The 24,585-nt window shown below is 30.1% G+C and overlaps 10 protein-coding genes and 1 non-coding gene across 11 annotated transcripts; 4 read left to right on the top strand and 7 right to left on the bottom strand.

Moving 5' to 3' along the window:
• Positions 1-689: 689 nt before the first annotated feature.
• On the top strand, positions 690-1,643 carry RPB3 (DNA-directed RNA polymerase II core subunit RPB3; the record flags this gene model as incomplete). Its single annotated transcript, XM_064858425.1, has 1 exon — positions 690-1,643. One exon carries the CDS (start codon positions 690-692, stop codon positions 1,641-1,643), a length of 954 nt encoding a protein of 317 aa, XP_064715132.1.
• Positions 1,644-2,029: 386 nt separating this feature from the next.
• HIS6 (1-(5-phosphoribosyl)-5- ((5-phosphoribosylamino)methylideneamino)imidazole-4-carboxamide isomerase HIS6) lies at positions 2,030-2,818 on the bottom strand (the record flags this gene model as incomplete). The annotated part of the gene is made up of 1 exon (XM_064858424.1): positions 2,030-2,818. The coding sequence occupies one exon, from the start codon at positions 2,816-2,818 to the stop codon at positions 2,030-2,032; it is 789 nt and encodes a 262-aa protein (XP_064715131.1).
• A 1,490-nt stretch (positions 2,819-4,308) lies between these two features.
• On the top strand, positions 4,309-5,618 carry RPL2B (60S ribosomal protein uL2 RPL2B; the record flags this gene model as incomplete). The annotated part of the gene is made up of 2 exons (XM_064858423.1): positions 4,309-4,312; positions 4,858-5,618. The coding sequence occupies 2 exons, from the start codon at positions 4,309-4,311 to the stop codon at positions 5,616-5,618; spliced, it is 765 nt and encodes a 254-aa protein (XP_064715130.1).
• A 374-nt stretch (positions 5,619-5,992) lies between these two features.
• Positions 5,993-8,959, bottom strand: VID28 (glucose-induced degradation complex subunit VID28; the record flags this gene model as incomplete). Its single annotated transcript, XM_064858422.1, has 1 exon — positions 5,993-8,959. The coding sequence occupies one exon, from the start codon at positions 8,957-8,959 to the stop codon at positions 5,993-5,995; it is 2,967 nt and encodes a 988-aa protein (XP_064715129.1).
• Positions 8,960-9,652: 693 nt separating this feature from the next.
• SNL1 (Snl1p) lies at positions 9,653-10,117 on the top strand (the record flags this gene model as incomplete). The annotated part of the gene is made up of 1 exon (XM_064858421.1): positions 9,653-10,117. One exon carries the CDS (start codon positions 9,653-9,655, stop codon positions 10,115-10,117), a length of 465 nt encoding a protein of 154 aa, XP_064715128.1.
• A 305-nt stretch (positions 10,118-10,422) lies between these two features.
• Positions 10,423-11,760, bottom strand: SQT1 (Sqt1p; the record flags this gene model as incomplete). The annotated part of the gene is made up of 1 exon (XM_064858420.1): positions 10,423-11,760. One exon carries the CDS (start codon positions 11,758-11,760, stop codon positions 10,423-10,425), a length of 1,338 nt encoding a protein of 445 aa, XP_064715127.1.
• Positions 11,761-15,836: 4,076 nt separating this feature from the next.
• PWA37_001805 lies at positions 15,837-15,926 on the top strand. Its single transcript has one exon. It is a non-coding gene; the product is annotated as a tRNA-Pro (tRNA).
• Positions 15,927-17,170: 1,244 nt separating this feature from the next.
• DSN1 (MIND complex subunit DSN1) lies at positions 17,171-19,168 on the bottom strand (the record flags this gene model as incomplete). The annotated part of the gene is made up of 1 exon (XM_064858419.1): positions 17,171-19,168. One exon carries the CDS (start codon positions 19,166-19,168, stop codon positions 17,171-17,173), a length of 1,998 nt encoding a protein of 665 aa, XP_064715126.1.
• Positions 19,169-19,767: 599 nt separating this feature from the next.
• On the bottom strand, positions 19,768-20,223 carry DUT1 (bifunctional dITP/dUTP diphosphatase; the record flags this gene model as incomplete). Its single annotated transcript, XM_064858418.1, has 1 exon — positions 19,768-20,223. One exon carries the CDS (start codon positions 20,221-20,223, stop codon positions 19,768-19,770), a length of 456 nt encoding a protein of 151 aa, XP_064715125.1.
• A 645-nt stretch (positions 20,224-20,868) lies between these two features.
• On the bottom strand, positions 20,869-21,318 carry CBP4 (Cbp4p; the record flags this gene model as incomplete). The annotated part of the gene is made up of 1 exon (XM_064858417.1): positions 20,869-21,318. The coding sequence occupies one exon, from the start codon at positions 21,316-21,318 to the stop codon at positions 20,869-20,871; it is 450 nt and encodes a 149-aa protein (XP_064715124.1).
• Positions 21,319-21,929: 611 nt separating this feature from the next.
• ERG1 (squalene monooxygenase) lies at positions 21,930-23,399 on the bottom strand (the record flags this gene model as incomplete). The annotated part of the gene is made up of 1 exon (XM_064858416.1): positions 21,930-23,399. The coding sequence occupies one exon, from the start codon at positions 23,397-23,399 to the stop codon at positions 21,930-21,932; it is 1,470 nt and encodes a 489-aa protein (XP_064715123.1).
• Between the last annotated feature and the right edge of the window lie 1,186 nt (positions 23,400-24,585).

Genomic DNA, 24,585 nt, shown 5'->3' with positions numbered 1-24,585 from the left:
ATCAGTTACTGTTTAGTTATGTCAATGTAATATTTATAATCACGGTTAAAATTGACGAACAAAGGGTGCATACACAAATATAGAAACATAATAGTAAAGAGAGAGAGAGAAAACTTGTAAAGGGGCGGTACAATGTCACATTATCTTTTTTGGCTTAATCATAGACAGATAAGTGTATACATATATATATATGTATGTGTGTGTGTGTGTGTGTGTGTGTGCGATTGAATTTGTATAATGATACTACTTATCTGTTATGTTTTATTCTGCTTTGTCTTTGTTCTTTGTCGACACCGTTTGGCTTACGGCACTATCAAAAATGAAACATTATTATTTAACATACGTGGTGTATGGATGTAAAAAGATGGAGTATATGCTCACGTGACCCCAATAGTTCTCTCTTTTTTTTTAGTTTGTTGATTTCGATTTCCTTTAAAATAAAGATATGATAAATTTTACAAAAGGAAAGAAAAGAGGAAGTAAAGCGTTAAAAAGAAAGTGCAGACTCAATATCTCCAGAGAACAAGAAAAGATTGGGATTCTAGCGAAAGTTAATACTATAGTGGGTATATTAGGACAATTACATTCATCAACTTTCCAATATTTTATGATTTGATAATAGGTTTTTGTATAGGATCCAATACAACATAAATTAAAAAATAAATAAATAAATAATAAAGATATAAAAAATGAGCGAAGAAGGACCTCAAGTTAAAATAAGAGAAGCCACTAAAGAAAATGTGGATTTCATTTTATCAAATGTTGATTTGGCACTAGCTAATTCATTGCGTCGTGTTATGATTGCTGAAATTCCAACCTTAGCCATAGATTCTGTTGAAATTGAAATTAATTCAAGTGTATTGGCAGACGAGTTTATTGCACATAGACTTGGGTTGATACCTCTACAAAGTATAGATATTGAACAAATGGAATACAGTCGTGATTGTTTCTGTGAGGACCACTGCGATAAATGTTCGGTAGTACTAACTTTACAAGCTGTTGGTGAAAGTGAAAGTACGACGAATGTATATGCTAAAGATTTGACTATTGTTTCCAATTTATTAGGACGTAATATTGGTCATCCAATCATACAAGATAAAGAGGGCAATGGTGTGTTAATTTGTAAATTAAGAAAAGGTCAAGAATTGAAACTGACTTGCATAGCCAAAAAGGGGATTGCCAAGGAACATGCCAAATGGGGTCCCACAGCAGCCATTGAATTTGAATATGATCCTTGGAATAAATTGAAGCATACTCACTATTGGTATGAAGCGGATCCAGCAAAAGAATGGCCACATTCTAAAAATTGTGAATACGAAGATCCTCCGGTAGAAGGTGAATTATTCGATTATAAAGCTAAGGCAGATACCTTTTATATAAATGTAGAGACTATTGGTTCTATTCCAGTAGATCAAGTAGTTACAAGAGGAATTGACACTTTACAGAAAAAAGTTGCATCTATTTTGTTAGCTTTGACACAAATGGAACATGAAAAGGTTAATGCTGTTGGTAATATACAGGGGATGAATTCAGGCATGCAAGATCATGATTTTAACATGGGTGATATGAACGGTAGTTCATACTCTAATGCTGTAAGTGGAAATGCTCCAGGCGCCGGTGGTATCTATGACGATGCTTGGTAAATGTCATTAAAACACAATAATACATAGATATACCTATAAGCATACGGGCAAACAAACATATACATGCATATATATGTATATATGTACTCATTTGTAATAATGACATAATTACAAAAAGACAAGAACTCACATTAAGAAAAAGGACTTATTTCAAACCCTTTATACGTTCTGCTTGTGATATATTAATGTAAGAGGGAATTATTTTTTTTTTTAAAAAAAAAAGTAAAATCAGTAATTTTAACTACTATACAAGTCATAAAATCCAATCCATTTCTCTTGTAATTGATACATACCCTGCATATATAGATATATTTATTTTTCAAAAGAGTACTTTAGGTGATAATAGAAGGATAAGAAATAGTATAAATGTTAAAAACTTAAATGTTTTAGTGATGATTATTCCACTCACAACAATCTTCAAATTTCACCAAACTTCCACCAAAGATATCCAAAGAGCTACCATATGTTAAATCTACTTTACCTTTGCTTAATGTATCAACTAATGCCAAATCATCTATGCTTTTAGCACCACCTGCATATATAATTTTAATCTCATCGCCTAGTTCCTCAGTCCATTCAGCTAATTTACAGACTAACTGTTCGTCAATACCATTGCATAGACCTTCCACATCGGCTGCATGAATTAAAAATTCATTGGTGTACTTACTTAATCTAATAAATGTATCTTGGTTTAACTCTAGTGTAGTTAACGTTTGCCATTTATTCATTGCTACTATCCACTTTCCATCAGAAGTCTTTTTGCAACTTAAATCGACAACAAGACGATCTTTACCACATAATTCACTTATCTTAATCAATCTGTCAAGCAAAAAGTCACCGTCTTTATTGAATAGCCAACTTGTTATAATGACTTTAGAGGCCATCTTCAACCAATATAGACAATTGGTATCGTTAATACCTCCACCAACTTGTAAAAAATGTGGTGCAGCCAACAACGCTTCCTTTGCAGCATCATCATTATTAGGTCCTAATTTTATAACGTGAGCACCTGTGACATTATATTTTTTATACAACTTTGCATAATACGACGAAGGTTTTGAGGAGACAAAGTTAGTCTTTAAATTAGAATTGTTATTACTATCGCTTAAAGTCCCACCCACAATTTGTTTTACTTCACCATTGTGCAAATCTATACAACCAATAAATCTTGTCATTTTTTTATGTTAGATGCTGGAATTAAAACAATTTTAGTCTTATTCAAAAATAAATCATTCAACAAGTTAACTCGTAAAAAGCTAATGTAGTCTATTTCACTGGGCCTTTATTTTTTTTTGCACATATTTTTGTTTGTAGGTGTATGTCGAATTTTAATCATAAGAGTCATAGGATCTGTACACCACATAATACAAGAATATAATAGATTTTCAATTTTTAAGAATGCAAAAATCCAAGTTAAAGGATGATTTTGCAAATATCTAAAGGGTGTCAGCTGATACAGTGGAAAAGAAAGCAAGATATGCTTAATAGATGAGAACATAGATAAAAAGAGTGTGCTCAAAGTTGTTACACCCGTTTCATTTTATTGCTTTTCATAAAGAGAAGTAGAGCATAACAAAGAAAGATTAAGTGTAGCAATTGAGCTGAGTAAGGTTAATTTTAGTAGACAAGACACGACACATGCTCTCTTCAATCCACTATATTTGCTGTTATTATATTTTTTTATTTTTTCCACTGCTTTGGGACTGTTTTTATTGATCTTATCTTTTTTTTGTTTTTGTTTTTCTGTTGTTTTATATTTCGTATTTGTTTCTCTTCAAATGATATAATTACCTAAAACAGAAACCAGTACATTAGAATTGTATATGTTTGAAAATATTTACGTACCATCACGTAACTTCGCGATGCTCAAGGATAAAATGGATTATGTCCGTCCTAGTGTTCTTCTCAAACTGTGATCAATTATTCTGAGCCACATGATTTCCCAAGTAAGACCCAGAGAACACAGAAAACAGAGGTGGAGACTAGAACGAAAGAGCAAGAGTGGAGGGAGCATTCTTGTTTATCTAGAGATGTCTCAGAAGGAAGGAAATAACATGTGGAGAGCAAGAGATGGTGAGAGGTCCATTCTACAGAAACGATTGAGGGGGAGCAGGCGGGGAAGAACAGTGTTAGACAAAGCCTGTCAACTAGCAATTGGCTCTCTCCCTCCCTCCTTTCTCCACCAAAGAACAAGATCCTGCAATTTTCCAACACACGACAATTTCTCTATCTCTCCCTTCTACACAATTACAGAATCTGGGTTGTAAACTAAACACGCTAAACAATATTGCTTGGATTAATTCCGTATTCTGTTCATCTATCAACGTGTATGTGTGTGTATGTGTGGCAGAGTAGTGTCTAAACATCGTTAGGTATACTGTAAACTTATTCAGAGTGAGATAGAGAGAGAATAGACCCATCCCTCACCTGCATAATCAAGGAAATTATTCTCTCTTACGGTAGCAACGCATCAAGGCGATGTCAATTATTGTAAACTGTCTATTGTATTGCTTAATGTGTAACTGTAAACGCTAAGATCTTATACGTATAGTAGCATTGTAATACAAGGTGACTAGAGTTTGCTTGTAGCGCAATTATTTAATGGGTGTTCTGGATGCTCATTTTAAGTTACCAGCCGTTAAAAAAACCAGATAATTGATTAACAATGGGTATGTGACAGGGTGTGGAAGAGCATTGGAAGATATACAACAATAAACTGTGTTCAATTTTTTAATTAATAATAAAGTAGAAGAAGGAAATAGAAGCGAAAATACACTTGTACTGATGATTTTATTAGACTTTAATATACAAATCAGCAAAAAAAAAACTATATATGAATTTAAATTGTATACGGAATAAAGACTGCGGATCATTTAATAATTTTTTAATGTAAACAGATTGATTGTATTAATATTTTATACGATGTAGTAAGAATGTGTTTTGTTAAGTAATATCTGCTAAAGTTTTAGATACTTCTCTTCAATCGTTATTCGATATTGGTAAATAGTATTTCTACTTGGTCTACATTGAGTTATTTTTAAAAGATAATTGATTCCCCTTTTATATGCAGATCATATTTAAATTCACCTGTTTATTGTTGCTTCTAGAATATTAAAAGGAATTGATTACTAACAGAAAGTTACTTTATATCAATAATATATCTTTCTCGAACATGTTTTGGATATAAATATATATACACACTTTTTTTGTGCAGGTAGAGTTATTCGTAACCAAAGAAAGGGTGCTGGTTCCGTCTTCACCTCTCACACCAGATTAAGACAAGGTGCTGCTAAATTAAGAACTTTAGACTACGCTGAACGTCACGGTTACATTCGTGGTGTTGTTAAATCCATCATCCACGATGCTGGTAGAGGTGCCCCATTAGCTAAAGTTGTCTTCCGTGACCCATACAAGTACAAGTTACGTGAGGAAACTTTCATTGCCAATGAAGGTGTCCACACTGGTCAATTCATCTACGCCGGTAAGAAAGCTTCTTTAGCTGTCGGTAATATTCTACCTTTAGGTTCTGTTCCAGAAGGTACTATTGTTTCTAACGTCGAAGAAAGACCAGGTGACAGAGGTGCTTTAGCCAGAGCCTCTGGTAACTACGTTATTGTTATTGGTCATAACCCAGACGAAAACAAAACCAGAGTTAGATTACCATCTGGTGCCAAGAAAGTTATCTCATCTGACGCCCGTGGTGTCATCGGTGTTGTTGCTGGTGGTGGTAGAGTTGACAAGCCGTTATTAAAGGCTGGTCGTGCTTTCCACAAGTTCAGAGTTAAGAGAAACTCTTGGCCAAAGACTCGTGGTGTTGCCATGAACCCAGTTGATCACCCACATGGTGGTGGTAACCATCAACACATTGGTAAGGCTTCTACTATTTCTAGAGGTGCCGTTTCTGGTCAAAAGGCTGGTTTAATTGCCGCCAGAAGAACCGGTTTATTACGTGGTTCTCAAAAGACTCAAGATTAGACTTAATCTATTGTTTTTAATTCAGTTATTTTCAATCAATTTATCTCTAATCTTTATTACATATATGTTAACAGACAAAAACCCCCTTCTTTTGTATATTTATATGGTTTTTTAATCTAAAATATTATATATCTATATATGTGTCATCTTAATTAATCATGAACGGTTCCTAAATGATCTGTATGTTTTGAATATTTCATTATGAGTGAATAGATATCGTGCAGAGGTAGGACTTTTTCTAAAAGTTCATTGTTTTCTCTCTTGTTGTAACTCATCAAATTCACATGAGATGGTGAAATCATCTAAATTTTAGTGCATATTATAATGCGTATTCAATACTAAATTATTCTTCAATTATATATTTCCTGAAAATTTCATACCTTTTTAAGCAATAAGTCCATATGATACAATAGTGTTCTTGCTTTTTCTCTGACATCTAAAGAATCATCAAATATGTTTTGTTTAATAAGGGCATACAAACCAATAGCTTCTAACTTTTTACATCTTTCAACTGTATAATCACCTGCATGTACAGATTTTGTATTAATGTCATCGGTTGCACTCCTAAATGGATGAATAAATTCGTCACTTGCTTTATCGTTATCATCATTCTCCGTTTCTTCTTCTTCTTCTCCAGCGATAGTATGTCTATCTTCTCCTGTTAAAAGATTATACGGTTTTGACTCATTATTGCTACCATAAGTATTCACCTCATTGCTACTTCTACTACTTCTACTACTGCTACTACTGTCTTGAGTATCATTTATACTACTAGTATTATTATTCGCATTCACAGAAGAAGTACTCTTGTTAATATTATTTTCTGCTGTAGCAGTGTAACCTTCTAACACATATTGTGTATATGTTGAAAGAGACGAATTCCACAATAGATTATTTAGAACCCAAAGACTAGCCAATTTTAAGTCACTATCATTACCGTATTTTAATGAGTTTTGCGATGATTCAGATAAAATGGCCTTCAAAATCTCTAATATATCATTCTGTTCCACTACCAATCTTTTTTTATCTTCATTAACTGCTGCAATATTATTAATAATGTAGAGAATTGCTTCCAATGTTTTTCTTTGACATTTGTCCCTCATGTCTAACAGTCGCATCTTTCTTGCTAAATACTCAAATAAATAAGTAGAACCGACTTTCTTGTTTAATCCAGTTTTTGAATCAATTTTAAATTCCACATATTTAAATTTCTCAAGTAATACATTGACAACTCTTCTTGAATTACAAGTCAAATTTCTTAGCAGTTGACAGCATTGTTCTTGAACAGACCAATTTGGATCATTAATAAAATCTAAGATAATATCCAGTGGGATCCTCTGAAGTAATTTCATCTTCTCCGAATTTGGACAATTATACATTAAATGCCGTAATACCCATAATGAATAAGCCTTAATATCTTGTAACTTTAAATCTTTGAAAGCATCTGCCCTTTCTTTATTAAAATTTGTCTCTGAGTTAGGATTAAATAAACTATCAGTTAAAATTTCTTTAATAGTTCCTATTATGTCAGTCTGTAAAACAGAAACTTGCAAACTAGAGAACTCCACTATAAAATTGCAAATATTACCCAAGGTTAATTCCATTATCTCCAACTCAATCTTCAAAAAACTGTTGCCAACATCATATGTCATATGTGTTAATCTATATAAAACATTTAGCATTTTGGCTAGTGTTTCGGTAAGGTAAACTTTTTGTAATTTAGTCCTTAGTATAGTAATACTACGAGAAAATGATTTTAATAAATGTAACCAAGCTAGGACTAGTTTACTATCGTGTAGAGGTGGAAATTTTCTTTTGGTATGTAATTTATTTTTGTTGACAGATTGATAATATTCAATAAATTCATTTAATAGATTTATATGTGATTCAACATCACCCTTTAACCTCGTTAATATATTTGGAATATTAACCACAGCACATCTCGTCCGTTCTTCAAATGAAGAGAGTGATGCCCAAATGTGTACCATTTTAATTAATGTCTCTAAAATATATTGATTTTTCGATGATAATTCTATACAACTGGTAAATACATCAAGGAATGTCTTGTATAAATTTGATTCATCAATATACACTAAGATTGGATTATTTGTTGGGTTCTTTTCATTGAATAAAACTATTAAATCTATGATATAGTCGAAAGGATCAAACCAAAATGGTATATATCCATAGTCTAAAGATTGAAATAAATAGGGCAAATATTTTGTAATATTTCTTAGATTATTTGTATTGTTTTTATTTAAACTACTATGTTTAACATGTAGAAATGGGAAAAGCAGGAATTTCAAAGCAGATAATTTTAATTCGATGTTAGGATATTTTAATAAACTTGAAACAAACAGCATGACATGCGGATTTTGCCAAAGTTGTAAAGTTGAAGGATTAATTATTTTGCTGTTGATATCTATGTTATTATTATTACTACTACTATTGATTATTGAAATAGATGAATTAATTTCTGTGTACAGTACTAAACATCTTGACAGGATAGTACATTCAATAACGCTAGATATTTTAACTGGATTAGGGATTAAGTTAGATAAAAGGAGTCCTTTATTAGATAAACAATCATAGGCAACAGAATATGAAGTATTTTCTGATTGTTGTTGTGAAATTTGATAATTAATAGTTTCGTTATCTTTAGAGGAAATTAATAATGAATTGTATGAGTTATAAGACTCATTTTTGGAAAGCCTGACTTTTAAGGAATATTTGAAATTCATACCATGGATATATTTATTAATTATTTGAAATATTAAATCTTCTAGATATGTATTAAAAGTACAATCAAATTTCCAATCAGTATTGCTAATGTGAAGAAGAAAAGTAAATAACAAATCACATATAATAATATTACATGACATTCTATCATTACTGTTTATTGAAATATCGTTTTCATTCATAAATAGTTTGAAACTATCAATTAAATAAAATAAATATTCTTTAAATTGTATCAAATGCGGATACAGTAGATAAGGGCATTTATTAACACACAAATTTATGAGTTTAAAAAATTTTATATTTGTGATTAAATCATTTTTTATCAAAGTCTCATTTAAAGATATATGAGAATATAGGTAACGAACTGTCCTTAAGTAATCATGACTAATCTCTTCCCTTAACATGTCGTTAATATTCATTAAAGAATATAGTGTATCTAATCTTTTCTGCTGTATTAAAGGTGGAACTATTGATAAATCATTTAGTAGGCTATTAATAAAATCAAAATCTGGTTCGACAATATATCTAACATTCAATAATTGATTTTCACTAGAAAGAGAGGTTATCGATGGTAAATAAGGTTCTGTGACTTGTGTACTCATGATTTAAAGTATAATAGAGAAGTAGAAGGAGCCAATAGTAGCAATATGAATATTATTAATCGATAATAGCTTTTACCAAAAAAATAAGGGAGGGGAAATACTGTGATAGAATATATGAATCACTCTATAATAATCAGAAAAGTTTCTATGGATCTTGTTTCTTGCTACATATAATATCTATAGAATATCAACAACAATAATTTGTGTATATTAGCAGATGGTATTTTTCACTTCAGTGGTACTCAGTAAATCATGTTCTTCTATCTTCTTCTGAAAGACTCCCCTCTTTTATGAAAATTTAAAATTTCACTCTTCTGGGAAAGTTGAAAATTAATTATTCAAAAACCAAACAAAGTTAGATAAGAAACTTAATGAATGGATACAGATGATCTAAAAAGCTTGGTTAAATCATGTGTCAACAATATACGATTTATAGTAAGCATGTTTATATCAATATGATGATCAGAAAAAGAGAAATTTATTTTATCAATAATATCCTCACAATTGTTTGTTGGGAGGTAAAAGAAAAGAGGAAGAGGAGTAATAACGGTTAGAGCGTTTCATTTTTACTCCTGTGGGTAGTATCAGTATTGATTCAGTTATCAATTGCAGAAATACGCACCAATATATAAAAATACTATTTAATACTAATCTGGACAGATAGAAACAAAAATATTAATAAAGTCGTGCATTATGTCGTTTATAAGTTCTGATAACAAAGACTCTCAATTAATTGCTATGGTCGCAACTGGGACATTCGCGATTTGTATAGCCTACTTTATTTGGGGTGTTTTTGCAAAGAATCCAATTAAACAATCTACAGTAGCAAATAATACAAAATCAGCAAAAGATATACAAAAGAAGAAATCTGTTGTTCCATTGACGTTAGAGTCACAAATCGAGAACGTAGAATTGAGATATGAAAACGAGTTCAAACCAAGAATTCAAAAGTTACTAAAATCATTCAATAAAAATATTGAAAAAGATATTTATGAAAGAAATTATTGCAACGAAATGTTATTAAAATTATTAATTGAATTGGATGGTATTGACCTTGTTGATCTAGAGCCAGAAAGAAAAAAAATTCTCAAGAGTAAAAGAAAAGATGTAATTAAGCTTATTCAAACTGAATTAAAGCTTTTAGATTCTTTAGAATAAGCTGTACATATACACATAAATATAGATACAGTATATATAAAAAGCCTTCTATTAGAATTTTCTTACAACATCTATCAATTGACTGTTACCATGTGTGTATATTATATACATGAGATAGATTAGTTAACATACTTATGATACGAAATAATTCTATTTTAGATATATAGTTTATAAATAATATGAGATATTTCTATTATACAAAATTTTAGTAATAGTAAATGTTATATCAAATGTCTAGTTTATCTTGTATCTATTTATTTACTGTTATTATTATTATTTGATTGTATTTTCTACAATTTGTGAGTTTAATTTGGTACTTCAAATATCAACGAAACACCTTCATCACCAGCAGTAATAACTTTCCTTAATTGAGTTTGGTCTTTTGGATTCACTATTACAAAGTCTAGCACACCCATATTATGACCGGTACAAACAAATTTCTCCTGACCTGTTTTTGAATTGAATTGATAAACTTTACCATTAATACAAGATGCAAAAATGTCATCACCGTTAAATACTAATTTAGTAACAGAATCTTCCAAAGTGAATTTACGCCTAACTCTCCATGTATTAGTTTCATATAATATAATATCACCACAGACTAAACCAATGGCCATAAGTGGGAAGTTATGGGCCCAACTAATAGATTCAATGGATGCATCCAATTCTTCTTGGTCCTCCTTCAATTGTACTACAGTCTCTAAATGTAAAACAGCACCATTATTATTAGCATTTATGATTGCTACTATACCATTATTAGACCCAAGGGCAACGATACCAGCATTACCATTGGTTAATGTTGATGGAGCCACTGCAATAGAAACCCATGGAGCTAATAATCCTTTAATTTCGGCTTGTGTGATCTTAAAAGTTGGTTGGGCAGTATAACAGTTCCATCCAATGACAGTACCATCAACAGAACAAGTAACTAATTCCAATGCATTTTCACCTTGATCAATATTGATGAAATCACCATTAGTACAGTCTTGTTGATGAATAAACCCACTCATTAATTGTTCCAAAGTACCATCTGGATTAATTTGATAGCACCAGACAGACCCATCAGTAGCTCCGAAGGCGAAAATGTTATTTATAGTTGGATGACATTTTAACCAGACAACTTCTTCTACTTCATTTAATTCAGATGTCTTTTTCCACTGTGAACCACCCTTTACACCTATTTCAACTATAACTTTACCTGTCATGTCGGCGGTCACTAAAAATTTGCCATCAGCAGTAAATGAACAAGCAATAACAGATTCCGTGTGTCCATTAACAGATCCTGCAAATTTTGGTGGTTGCGAATGAGAAGTCCATAAATGAGCCACATTGTCACCTCCACCAGATACAACTAATGGTAAAGTTGGATGATGAGCTAAAGTAAATACTGAATCTGTATGTTTATCAAAATAGGTTATCGAATTGTTGGACATATCGATTTCTAAAGTTTCTTGTTCCATGGGAACGTCATTGCCAACATCCATATTTGCTTCTTCTTCATCTTCCTCCTCGTCAATCGGTTGGTCTTCATCATCATTAGTTGGGACAACTTCTGCTACTTCATCGTTATTTATGAATTCTTCTTGAGGCTCAACCTCGTGTTCAACTGGAATAGTTATATTATTAGATCCGTCTGCGGACATTATGTAATAATGGAATATATATTATATTTGAAATTTTTAATAATCCAATATATTGAAAATCAATGACGATTATAAGAACAGTTCTAGTAAAATGATCCTCTGTAAATATGGCTGTGAATTCAAACTGCTATGATGATAAAAAAAATCGATAAAGGAAAAGGGAAAAAATGTAAATGATGTGATATAGAGTTTTAAATACTTTTTATCTCTGTGGTTGATTTAAACGTTCTTTAACTGGGTATTCTTGAATATCGTTACAGAGTCAATTTTATTTTTGAGAGATCACTGTAACTTGGTGCTTACTGAACAGGTTTTTTATTTTATCTTATTTTTATTTCGAGGTCATCGGAATTTTTTTTTCTTTCTTTCTTTTCTTTTTAAAATTTTTCTTATTTTTTTACAACTTCTGTTCATTTGGGTTTTTGGTCTGCTTACTAAGCAATGGAGCTTGAATATTAGTAAAGAATGAATAAAGAGGCTGCTGACTATTGTATATTGCTGATGGGTTGTGACATTATGTATCATGTTAAAGTCTTTCCGATTTGTATATATTGTTACCGGGCTGATATTTTATTCTATATCTTATTTATAACAAGGTTAATTGATTTTCTATGTGTTTTTGTAAGTAATAAGAATATACCATTATATTCTTTCTAAATAAAATAAACAGGATAGTGTTATTATATTAAGGATATATTTAGCATTAGTAACAGTAATTCAACACTATCAGGAATTACTAAATCCTACAGTATTGTATTTAATTGTCATTTAATAACAAAAAATTGAATAGTAAAAGTATATGATTTTTTTATTGTAATACTCTTTTCTATTAATTCCATAGCAGCTGTGTAAAATAAACATTCTTGATTATTAATATTTTATCTATAATCAACTAAGTGGAGGAAGAAAAAAAGGTTTTTACAACTTAATAAAATTTTATAAATTACTATCTATAATATTTTTTATCAAATACACATGTGAACAAAAGTATGTGTTGATTTTGTGGAAATTTTTTAGATTAGTAAGTTCAGTCATATCAGAAGAATGATTATCTGAGAATATTTGTATATATTTATTTATATAACAGAATAAAATATATCAACTTGGTATTAATGTTTTTTTTTCATGTTCTGTGATGAGTAGCGTATTTAAAATTTAGTATAATTAGTAACTTTTGGTATTTATACATATATAAAATAAAATCAACTCAGTAGTAAAAACAATGCTCTGTGTTTACTTTCTCAATTCATGTCCAAGTCTTTCTTTTAAATATACAGGTGGAAAGAATAATTATGAATCATTGAATTAACAGTTATTCACAAAATATCACGTAGTTATTCAAAAAGAGATATTTCTTACACTGGATTCAATTAATCTTGTATAATTGATTGAAGTAAGAAAAAATTGGTTTAAAATAAAATATTGTCTAAAATGAGACTAAATTTATCTTTATTTTATGTTTTTTATCTATTTTATAAGAAGGTCTTATTCTTTTATATTATGTGTTACAATAATGTGGCTATTATTAGTGTTGGAGTCAAAATGTCACTCTACATTATTTATTACGATTATCTGTTGAAGTAAGATCTCAGTATCAAAAAGTTTATTAAAATTCATTATAAATACAATGAAACTATATAGACTTATAACAAGATATTTGTGGTACTATCAGTCTAACTTCTGTTGTCTGTTTTTTTTTATATTCTACATAATCACTATATAATATATAACAATATACAGTGTGAAACATTTTATATTAAAGTTTTCTTTGAGATAAACGTTTATAATATTTCCAATATATTATGATAAATTTAGATTATCAAAGATACATTTGATTATATTTCAACACAATCTGAGTAAATAAATATACCTGATGATTAATTATTCTAGAAAAAAAAATTAGACAATGAGACTTGTGGAAGGAAGAGCAAATAATAAAAAAAGAACTTTTGATATTGGATTATTAATAAATTGCATAATCTATAATGAAATAGATAGAACAATAAGATTTTAGTAGATATTAAACGATAAATTGTTGAGTAATAATCGTTGAGATCACCAAAAGTTGTTAAGTTTGTTTATTAAATATCTTACTGTTCGTAGAGGAAAATAGCTTAATGTTAACATATATAAAGCCAAGGATTTCATCATACATTATTTTTATCTTATTTACAATCTTTGTATATTATTATTTCTATATTGTATATAGAGAAAGAGCGTGAAGAACTTTATTGTAATGTAAGAGTTGTTGTATGTAAATGGATGAATCATATCAATTAGTATAAGTATAAACACCCTTACGTAAGCTCTATATATTACTATTTAATAACCCTGATGTTGTACTATTACTTCTTCTTGTTGTTTTCTTTTTCTTGTATGATATTAAGAGTTACTTCTTAATGTCATTACTAAGATGTATTTAAATAAGATGATTATCCCTAGCCTATCTCTCAATAATCAAAGGCCTCTTGACAAGATCTGATATAATTATCGCTCCCTGGAAATCCTCCAATCAGATTTAATACCTTATACAAGCCACTGCGCACATGGCTGTACCAATCCTCCACCCAAATACCCAGGTGTTACCCTCGGAATTGCGTATCTACTGGTGTACTAAATCTGTTTAATATTATGTTGAGAATGTTTATTATATATCCAATGACTACAGGCGCTCATTCTCCGCACAATGTTGTTTTAAAGTAAGGGATAATTCTGAAAATTTGAAAAAGTTTTTTTCACGTGTTGTTGCATATTGACACTTTTTTTTACAAAAAAAAAAATCTTACCAAATTTATAAAAACTGTTATAAACAAATAATTTTCTAGAAAGAATTGAAATCCATATCTATATTTATCATGTTTTAGATTTTAACAAGTCAATTATCCAGTTTTTTTAAATTTTAAAATAATTTTCAGGAAAATTATATTTTTATGAATTAAAAAAATGGTAACATTCCACTAAAAACAGTCTTTATAAAGAAAAATTAGTGAGTATAGTATTTATCTTCCAATAAATATAATATCTTATTCTACCCTCTATCCTAACCATTCATTTTGTAGGAATAATGTAAACTAACTGTAACATTGTGGTTGAGTGTAAAATTGGTTCTGGATTTTATGTAATTAGATAATCAATTGTTCTTGTATGACTATTCCAATTTAGAATTCAACGAAAAATACTTATTGAAATACTTTAGTGAATGATGTAAAGAGTTTATCAATTAAATATAGTACTAAGACATTTATACACTTAAAATATTTGCCATCATTAGACTGTTAGTAAGTATAAATGTCTGAATGCATTTATTAAAAAAAGAAAATTATAAAAGCAATTGGTAATCATTACAAAATCTAATCAAGAATATTTTTAATCCACAATTTTATAAATAATGGACCATTATTTTATAGCTCAAAATTTTACGTATATACAATCTATAATTGTATGTTTTTTTTCATTGTATGAGATAGGTAACAAACAATAACTGCTGTAATTCCCTATATATGACAACCTTCCATATATTTATTATTATCCATTTTATTTATTTAATCATGAAACTTTATTCAGCTTATTTTATAAAATTCTATTAGAATTTGGAGCCCTTAGCGTCCATAATAATGGTAGACATCATTAAGTTATAGATGCTTGTTGTGTTTTGTATTAAATACATGTATATACTTATTATATAGTGTATACAGTATGCATTCTTATATTTACTTTGACTCTTCTTTTAAGTTTTTCATTTCTCTTCAAATCTCCGAAAAACATATTTGGTGAAAAATAAAATGTCTTTCCAATATTGTGGTACATCTGCCCACCACATAGCATACAGAAAAGCTAATTAAAAAATAATTCTTATGGAAATGACAGTAATAAACTCTCATTTTCCAACAAAAACAATAGGTAAATTCTAGATTTGCCAAAATCTTATGTAATCTAATCTCTCTATTATGTAGCATCTAATGTTGTAGCATGTGTATGGCTTATTAAGACAATAAATAGTTCTAGATTCATTCAGGATCTTACGTAATCTTGATGGTAATAACTGTTATATTCTACGACAAGGATACCAATTACAAGGGCGTGTGGTCTAGTGGTATGATTCTCACTTTGGGTTGTTGTGACTTCGAGTATGCGAGAGGCCCTGGGTTCAATTCCCAGCTCGCCCCGTTTTCTTTTTCATTATTGTAAATGTAATAACGCTGAGGTTATGTGCTTCTGATAACAGTAGTTCTCGTTCAAATCTCAATAATTATTTCACTTGGATAGATATAGGATATAGACTCCTTCTATATCTCTAGATGTAATATTCCTATATATCTATATATCTATATCCCTAATCTAAGATAACGTTGTTGTTCTTCTTAGTTGCTCTCTTGTACTTATATTGGTTACTCCTGCTTTTATCTATGTTTGTAAAATTTTGCAAAAAGGAAAGTTCAGAAAAGTATCGTCAACCCTCATTTTTCTAAACAACCCCTAAACAGTAATATCAGGGATATTACAGTAAATAACAGATATACCTTTATACCAAACATGCAAAAAAAAAAGGTATATTGTATAAATAAATTATTGTTTCTATTTAATGTATTGAATTCTATAAACGACTCTCTGTCAATACTACCTTATTATATGCCCAAAAAATCAATATCTAAATAAATAAAAATTACTTGGATTGTGCATTCTCTCTCTTTTTTTTTTATTTACCTAGCACAAGAAATGTGAGAATTTACATAGCAAAAATAGTGCAAGTATTAATATATTTTATTAATCTCAAAAACTTTTCTAGTATTTACTCTTTAATTAATATAAGTTACATTAAAAAACTTGAATTCAATTTGCTAATTGCACAGTATGCCATCAAAAAATTTTATTTTCTAGCTAGTAGTTTTTTTGGACATTACTTATTTTAGTATAAATGAGTACATCTATTTATATCAACGTAACTAAATCATAAAATACTTTAAATCTAGCATGCAATTACTGTAAAAGTGATAGAGTGAACGAAAACTGTAATAAATAAATGCTTTCTACTTGTCAAACTCAATCACTTATAAAGAATCTCTTTTATACATAGCATGCGTAACCTTTATTCTAAATTTTGCAATTAATAAAACAAATAATATAATATTGTAAAAGTCTGAATAATATCATAAGAATACCCAGACGCTTATATTGTAAATTAAATTTTGTTATTAGAGTAAGATACAATTTCTTATTATTATTACAACTAAATATATATCTATATATATATATTTATACCTCAATATGGAATACATATTACATTTAACATGTTTCATTTATAAAAATGAATATAAAATTTTATGACAACAGTTAGTGTAAAAACAAACTCACACCTTCCTGATAGAATTACGATTTTCTTGCTGAACTGATTCTAGCAATGCATGCCTCTTTAAATTTTATCATTATTATCATTATTATACTTTGTTTTAGCTCGAGATAAATCCAAAAGAAAATCTTTCACGTTTTTTGATTTTATAGTTTTTTTCTTTTGATTGTGTTTGAATTCTGTCACAAAAAAATCTATTCTATGTGCCAGTGATTGTGTTAACAACTGAGAATAAGACTTGTATAAATGTGAATGTGCTTGCAATTTATCGACTCTTTCAGATAACTCTAATCTAATGTTCGAGGCGCTTTTATCTAATTTTTCAATATTGCTAATTAATTCAGGATCCATATTTTCTTTTATACTACTAGTATCATGCTCTTGTCCACTTAATTTTATGACCGAATTCCATTCAGAATCTGGATGCTTTTCATCAATAACTTTTTTCCACTCATCAATTTCATCTTTCAACTTACCGATCCTTGTATTTAAAAGCTCCAGATTTTTCTCGTTTTCGGCATTCTTCGGATTTGGTAACAATTTCTGTAATAATTTATTCCTAGGTTGCATATTGGGACCCTTTTTGATCTTACTTGATTTATTATCTAATTGTTTATCCTTGTTTTTCTTAAATTTCTTCATATTGAGCCCATCATAATAATATGTAACATTATCTGGGTCATTTTTACTAATTTCACTTATATTATCTTCATCATCAAATAATTCCTCTAGAATAGGATCCTCATTCAAGTCTAAATCTATATTATCTCCATTACTATTATTTAATCTTACTATGGTTTCCTTTCCCTGTTTATTTGTAGTATTTTTTGAATTAGATGGAGGACTCCAATCAATATCCAATGAACCATGCTGTAAGTCATTTATGAAGTCGTTAATAATACTTAATGTCATTCTCTTGGTATCTAAATATGTAGAAACTGTACGAGTAGGATCAGTTATACCATAGTAAGAATGTTTATTTAAAAAAGTAGAATTTCTTTCTTTAAAATCTTGATAGGTCTTAATTGCACACCAGGTGAATAATTGCTTTAACTTATTGGATGCATTTGTATTTGTCAAATGCCTATAATATTCTTTAGTAGATATATCAGGATGAGGCATAATCATACTATTTTCTCGATTGGATACAATGGACAACCTTCTACTACGATTACTGGACAATGTATATTTATTAGAAGTAGGCTGTTTACCCAAATCATTAATATTTGTCGGTATGGGAACAAATTGAGGAAATGGTTGTACAACAGGTTGTGAGCTTGGTGGATACTGAAAAAATGCATTTGGTATCGCTGGAATCGACCGAATATTTCTATTGGGATCATTAGGTTTATTATTAGAATTTGCATTGTAATCAGACGCATAATACTGCGGATTTATTGGAGATGTCGGCACAGGTACATAATACATTGGATACATTTGATTTGAATATTCTAAATTTTGATTTAGTGGTAATAATGTTGGGACATTTAATTTACTTTGATTGTTACTCCTACCAAGTGAAGAAGAAGTTGGCGACTGAATAGAATCAAATCCAGAATTTTCATTTTTGGATAATTTATTATAAACCCTGTTATGATTATCGTCTCTGTTATGATTATTGTTGAGATTGTGATTGTTATTTTGAGATGATGGTTGTACCGGAAAAGATGAATCAAAATTTTCCATTCTCTTTGGAGGAATATTTTGCTGTAATAAATCTAGTCTCTCGCCTAAAGTAGGAACACCAGACCTATTTTTATGTCTTTTAAATCTAAAACTTTCATCATTTTCTTCAGTATTACTATTATTATTATATTCCAAATCACCATGCTCTCTTTTCTTGCTAGTTTTTGTTTGTAAATCCTTCTGTGTGATCGTGGTGATAATTCTATTCGGAGAAATATCTATTTCACTTTCCTTTGGTAAATCTTGCACTGTTGATTGGACAACATTATTATCTTTTGATCCATGTATTGAATCATTCAAGGGCAGAATTTCCATTTTCAAAGGATAAACATGTTTCCTCACAGTGTTACCAGCCACATTTAATGAGTGTTCCATGTGTTATAAGAGAGAGTCACCAATATACCTTATATTTATCTCTATGTATGTATGTACATTTTCTTCTCAATATTCTTATATCATAATAAAATAGTGCTACTGTCAAAACAACATCAGTCTTTATCATTCATTATTTTTTCTTTTTTTGTTTTTTTAGAAGATTGCAAACAAAAAAAAAAAGCGATTAAATAAAAATTACCCTCATTGGTATTGAGAAAGCTACAATATATAAAAGACACAAGACATAGATTGATTCAGCGTAGATACTTGCTTGCCTGTAGAGAACAAATACCATATTATATTAGGGGGAGAGGCCATTTTATCTGTGATATATTATATTTGTATATGTTTGTGTAGGTTGGAGAATATTTTTTAACATATCTTGTAAAATCAACATAGAAAAAGAAGGAATTAAAACATCTTTCACCGTGTGTACAAATTCAATATGCTGCTATATACATTTCTTTGTTTTTCTATATGAGAATATTTTTTCTATTATCATGCAATTCTTGAATCAAAATTATACAAATAGGTGTAAATGGTTTTACTATAGTACATTATTATTAAAGTATTTTAAAATACATAAAGGAATATCTAATTTATTTACCAGTACTACCGAAGCCACCTTCACCTCTTTCACTTTGTTCTAAGGAATCAACAACCACAACCTCTGCATCATCCACAATCTTTTCCAAAATCAATTGTGCGACACGGTCACCTTTGCATACTTCGAAATCTTTCTTAGAATGATTGAAAAGAACGATTCTGATTTCTCCAGTGTAATCCCTATCGATAACACCTGCACCAGCTTGAATACCATGCTTCACTGCTAGACCAGAACGTGGTGCTATTCTACCATATGTACCTACAGGAACAGTGAAAGATATATCTGTGGAGACTAATCCTTGACCCATGGCTGGAATCACACATGGTTGAGAGGCATAAATGTCATAACCTGCGGCAGCAGCAGACCCCTTCGTTGGAACAGTGGCATCCTTGGAACGTAACTGAATCTTTAATGTGTGGTTGTTCTTAATTTGCTTAGCGTCAGTCATGATTGTATATATACTTTGATTTACTTATATGGGTGTGTAATTTTATGCAATATTTAACGATTATTCGGATGACTTATATTAGTAACTTCAATGAACGGGAAATGAAAGATTGAAAGTAGAAATGGAAAAGAAAAAATTTAAATCTAATATGGCAGAAGAGTTACAAAAAAAAGAATATACTTACATGCATATATACGTACATATATATATATATATATATATATATATCCATCTCTTATTACTGTTTTCTATTCCTATCAGTTTACTTCTTCAGTTTATAAAATTCTCTTTATGTCTTCGAGAAAAAATTAAACAGTTTTCGCGTTGGGACGCGTAAACTACTTTATTCTGAGTAAAGGAATACAACTCTGCTTGAAGATGTCTGCAGAATATATATACATGTATCTGTGAATGAATCCTAATGCTACAATAAAACTAACTCTCTACTCTTAAATAAAGCAAAAAAAAAAATCAGTACTTAAATAAGTAGATGAATAAATAAACAGTTAAGAATAAATAAAATAATCACACTATTAAGAATAATAAATATTATATAAACATGTGCTTGTGTTTGTGTCTATGCCTATTTAAAATGCTCATCTCACAGTTCCCACACTTCAAAAGTTACACCTTATTTGCTATATTCTACCAAAACTTCCACCATGATTTATTTGCTTTTTTAGTTTCCTTCTCCTGTCTTTGCTGCTCTTTTAAAGCTTCTATATTTTGTCTAACTTTATCTATTTCTTCTTGTTCACGTTTTTCCAGCTGCTGTCTTTTAGCTCTCTCCAAGACCGTATTATTTGAATATGAACCCAGATTACCTCTTTCGAACGGAGATTGTAATGGACCAGTCTTCCATATGGGGTCTTTACTGTTTGCACTCTCCTGAACTATTTTAATTAATTCCCTTTGTTCTTCTTCTCTCAATTTCTTGTTTGCTTCGTATTCTCTTCTTACCTCAGGTGAGAATTTACTAATTAATTCTTCATCTGTTGGACGACTATATTTATATAATAAGAGACCTGACCCAACAATTGAACCACCTACTATATAAACTCTAACCCAACGCCAAAACAATGATCTTTCCATCATAGATATATAAATATATATGTGTGTGTGTATGTTTGGGTATCTATCATAAAAAAATAAAATACTTTTACACTTGCAGTACTCACGCTATCCTTAATATACAGTTATATGTTGCCCCTCTTCTCTTCACAGAATACATTCCTTCATCTTGCATAAAATAAAACCTATCCCATTATTAAGATTTGTTGAATTATCATTAATCGCTGATCTTTATCCCCCCCTTCCTTTTTCTTTTTCTTTTTATTTTTTTTTTGTTTTGTTTTTGCTGTAAGAGTTTTGGTTTTGGTGATGGTTTCACCGATATACATTTCTTAAAGAAAAAGATGATGGATTTACTAGAATGACCACTTAAAGAATTACAATTTAATTGACAATTATATTGATATAAAGTTTATAAGGTACATAAATAACGATAAATAAATGAATAACAATCAAACGTAAAATACATTGAGTACATAAGCGAAACGAAGCCACAATACAGCACATTAAGATCAGTAAAACAATTAAGGAAAGAGACAATTGAATAAAACAAAGAAAAAATAACATAAATAGAGAAGAAAAAAAGAGTGTATGAGGGTTTCTTTCTTTCTTTTTTTCCTCTTTCCTTAGTTTGATTAACCCATGAACTCACCTAAAAAGAATGGAGTAAAAACTTTAATAGCAGTTAATAAGATCATGAAACCTTCTATTAAAGCCATTGGGAATCCAAGGAAACCACGTTCTTCGATTCTTAGGTAGATAGAGTAAATAGCAACGGCGAAAAACACCTTAGTTAATTGGAAGGGACTTGGTAATAAACCAGACAGAAATTGAATTGGGATGTTAATGCAATCTCCACCACGTTGGAAATATTTGAAACAACCCTTTTGTAAAGCTCTCAAGTTATCTGAGTCAGCAGCAAACAAAGAATATAATGCAACAGATAACACGTTAATGACTGTGTTGTAGCTCTTCTTGTCGTAATGGAAATCTAACAATTCGTCTAATACAGTAGCACGATCACTGAAATCTAAGTCACCGATCTTACGTAACAATAATACAACATCATTTAAACCAACAGTCATACCACCACCAGTCAATGGGTGTCTCATATTTAATGCATCACCAACGACACATAACCCAATAACGTCGTTCTGTCTTGCTGGCAAGTAAGAGTTTGGCATAACACGGAACTTACCGGTCTCCAAAGCAGAATCGAAGGCTTTAGAGATTTCCTTTGGTAAATATGGTTTAACATCTTTAAGCATCCAAGATTTGATATCCTTAGTTACTTTAGCAGAGTTGTATGCACATAAAATTCTAGTTTCGTTTGGAGAGATTTGGTAGACAATAATAGGCATATGGTTATCACCTAGGATGACATGACCATGGTGGTCTGTTGGTAATTTAGTGTCATACAAAGCCATACCAACAAAGGAGGAGTTCACGGTTGGAACATGTTCAGGATGTAGTTCTTTTCTAAAATGAGAGAAGATACCATCACAGATAAAAGTAATATGAGCTTTGAAGTCGACAACACCTCTGTTTGGAACATCCACTTTAGCACCGATGACTTCATTATTGCCACTTTTCAAGATCTCGATACAGTCCCCTTGTAAACAAGTCACATTTGGTTCTTTCTTAACGATTTCTCTTAAGTTATTCAAAAATCTACCGTGAACAAAGGCGACACCTCTTTCTCTTTCGTCATCTTCAAAGTCCTTTCTTTTGATGTATTCATCGTCTACTACTTGATCATTACCGTCATGGACCAAACCATCGATTTTAACTAATGGAGCGACGTCAGACTTATATGGATATGGGATATCAACTTTTTCACCGTTGAACATAACGGTATAACCGGTGACTGGTTGGGCGTCAATGTTATTTATGGATTGAACCATACCAAGAGATCTTAAAGCACGGACCCCACCCGGTTGCATTAACTCACCGACAATTCTATCTGGTTGAGTCCATTCTCTTTCCACAATTAAAACTTTCTTACCCTTTCTTGCAAGACCGGTAGCTACACATGGGCCAATAACACCGGCACCAATGACAATGGCGTCATATGTGATCTTATTATCAGCGTCAGTTAAAGACATCCTTTTCTTTTTTTTGTTATTATTACTATTATGTATTAAGTTTTGTTATTTTTTGGTTAACTATTGTTTTGCTGGTGCAATTGAGTTGATCTGGGTATAATTGACAAGAATTATTGCTTATACAACAATGTGACTTAAGAAGTAATAAAAATGAAAAAAAAAGAAGAAACATATAATTGGTAGAAGGAAGAACTGTAATCCAGCCAAGAACATGAAATTTTAAAACCAATTAGTAATCAATTGATAAGTTTGATTGTTGTCAACAAACTCCAATTGCTTACAAATAGGAAAAAGTCTCTAGAACATATATTTATATATATATGTGTGTGTATATTAAAAGGGTTTATTCACGATATAAAATGTCATAGATAATAATAAGCCATGCGCAAATCCACCTACGTCAATGTTAACGGTCTTTAGAAAGATATCGATAATATAAAAATAACCATATATTTCTTTTTCATTTTTCTTTTTTTTCTCATTACATTTCTTTCGTTTAAGATCGAAAATTTTTTTCTACTTTTTTTTCTTTTTTTCTCGGAATTCCTTCTTTAGAGGCTTATGTTTTCTTTTTATTTTTTTTTTGTTTCCGCTAAACGTCTTTTGCCTTGTATTCTTAGGGTTGTGCAACAGAATGATGCATTTTTTTCCCCACTGTTTGTTTGCCCTCTTTGTGGTAGTATCGGTCTCTCTTTTCTTGTCAGTTAACCCCGACAAAATTGCAGAACCCTAAATACACACTTAATTTTTTTTCTTTGTCTTTTTTTTTTTTTTTTGAAATTTCAATTGTCTTTTTGATCTGGAAATTACAATCATGACTCGTTTGAAAACAAGACAGATAAGAGATTCTAAATAATAATGATAATAATAAATACATTCCAAGACAGAGATAAACAACAGCTTGTAAAGAACAAAATTGCTCTTACTTAATATAGATGTATTATCTGTTTCCTTATCTTTGTTCTTTTCTGCTTGTTTTATTTCAATCAGTCGATGTATTTATTCATAGAACACGAATAAACATATATTCCCCTTATAGGTTTTCTGTGGTTCTACATAGGATGAAAGAAACTATGTGCAAAAAAAAAAAAAAACAAAAAACAAAATTGCATATATATGCCACTTGCCTTTTTTCTTTCGATCATAACACAATTATGTGTAATACAAGAGCCATCGTTCAATAAAA

Source organism: Arxiozyma heterogenica (assembly GCF_036370985.1).
Source record: "Arxiozyma heterogenica strain weizmannii chromosome Unknown scaffold_17, whole genome shotgun sequence".
Classification (NCBI taxonomy): Eukaryota; Fungi; Ascomycota; class Saccharomycetes; order Saccharomycetales; family Saccharomycetaceae; genus Arxiozyma; species Arxiozyma heterogenica.
The sequence above is the reverse complement of the archived record's forward strand: the minus strand, read 5'-3'. Positions and strand labels throughout refer to the sequence as shown.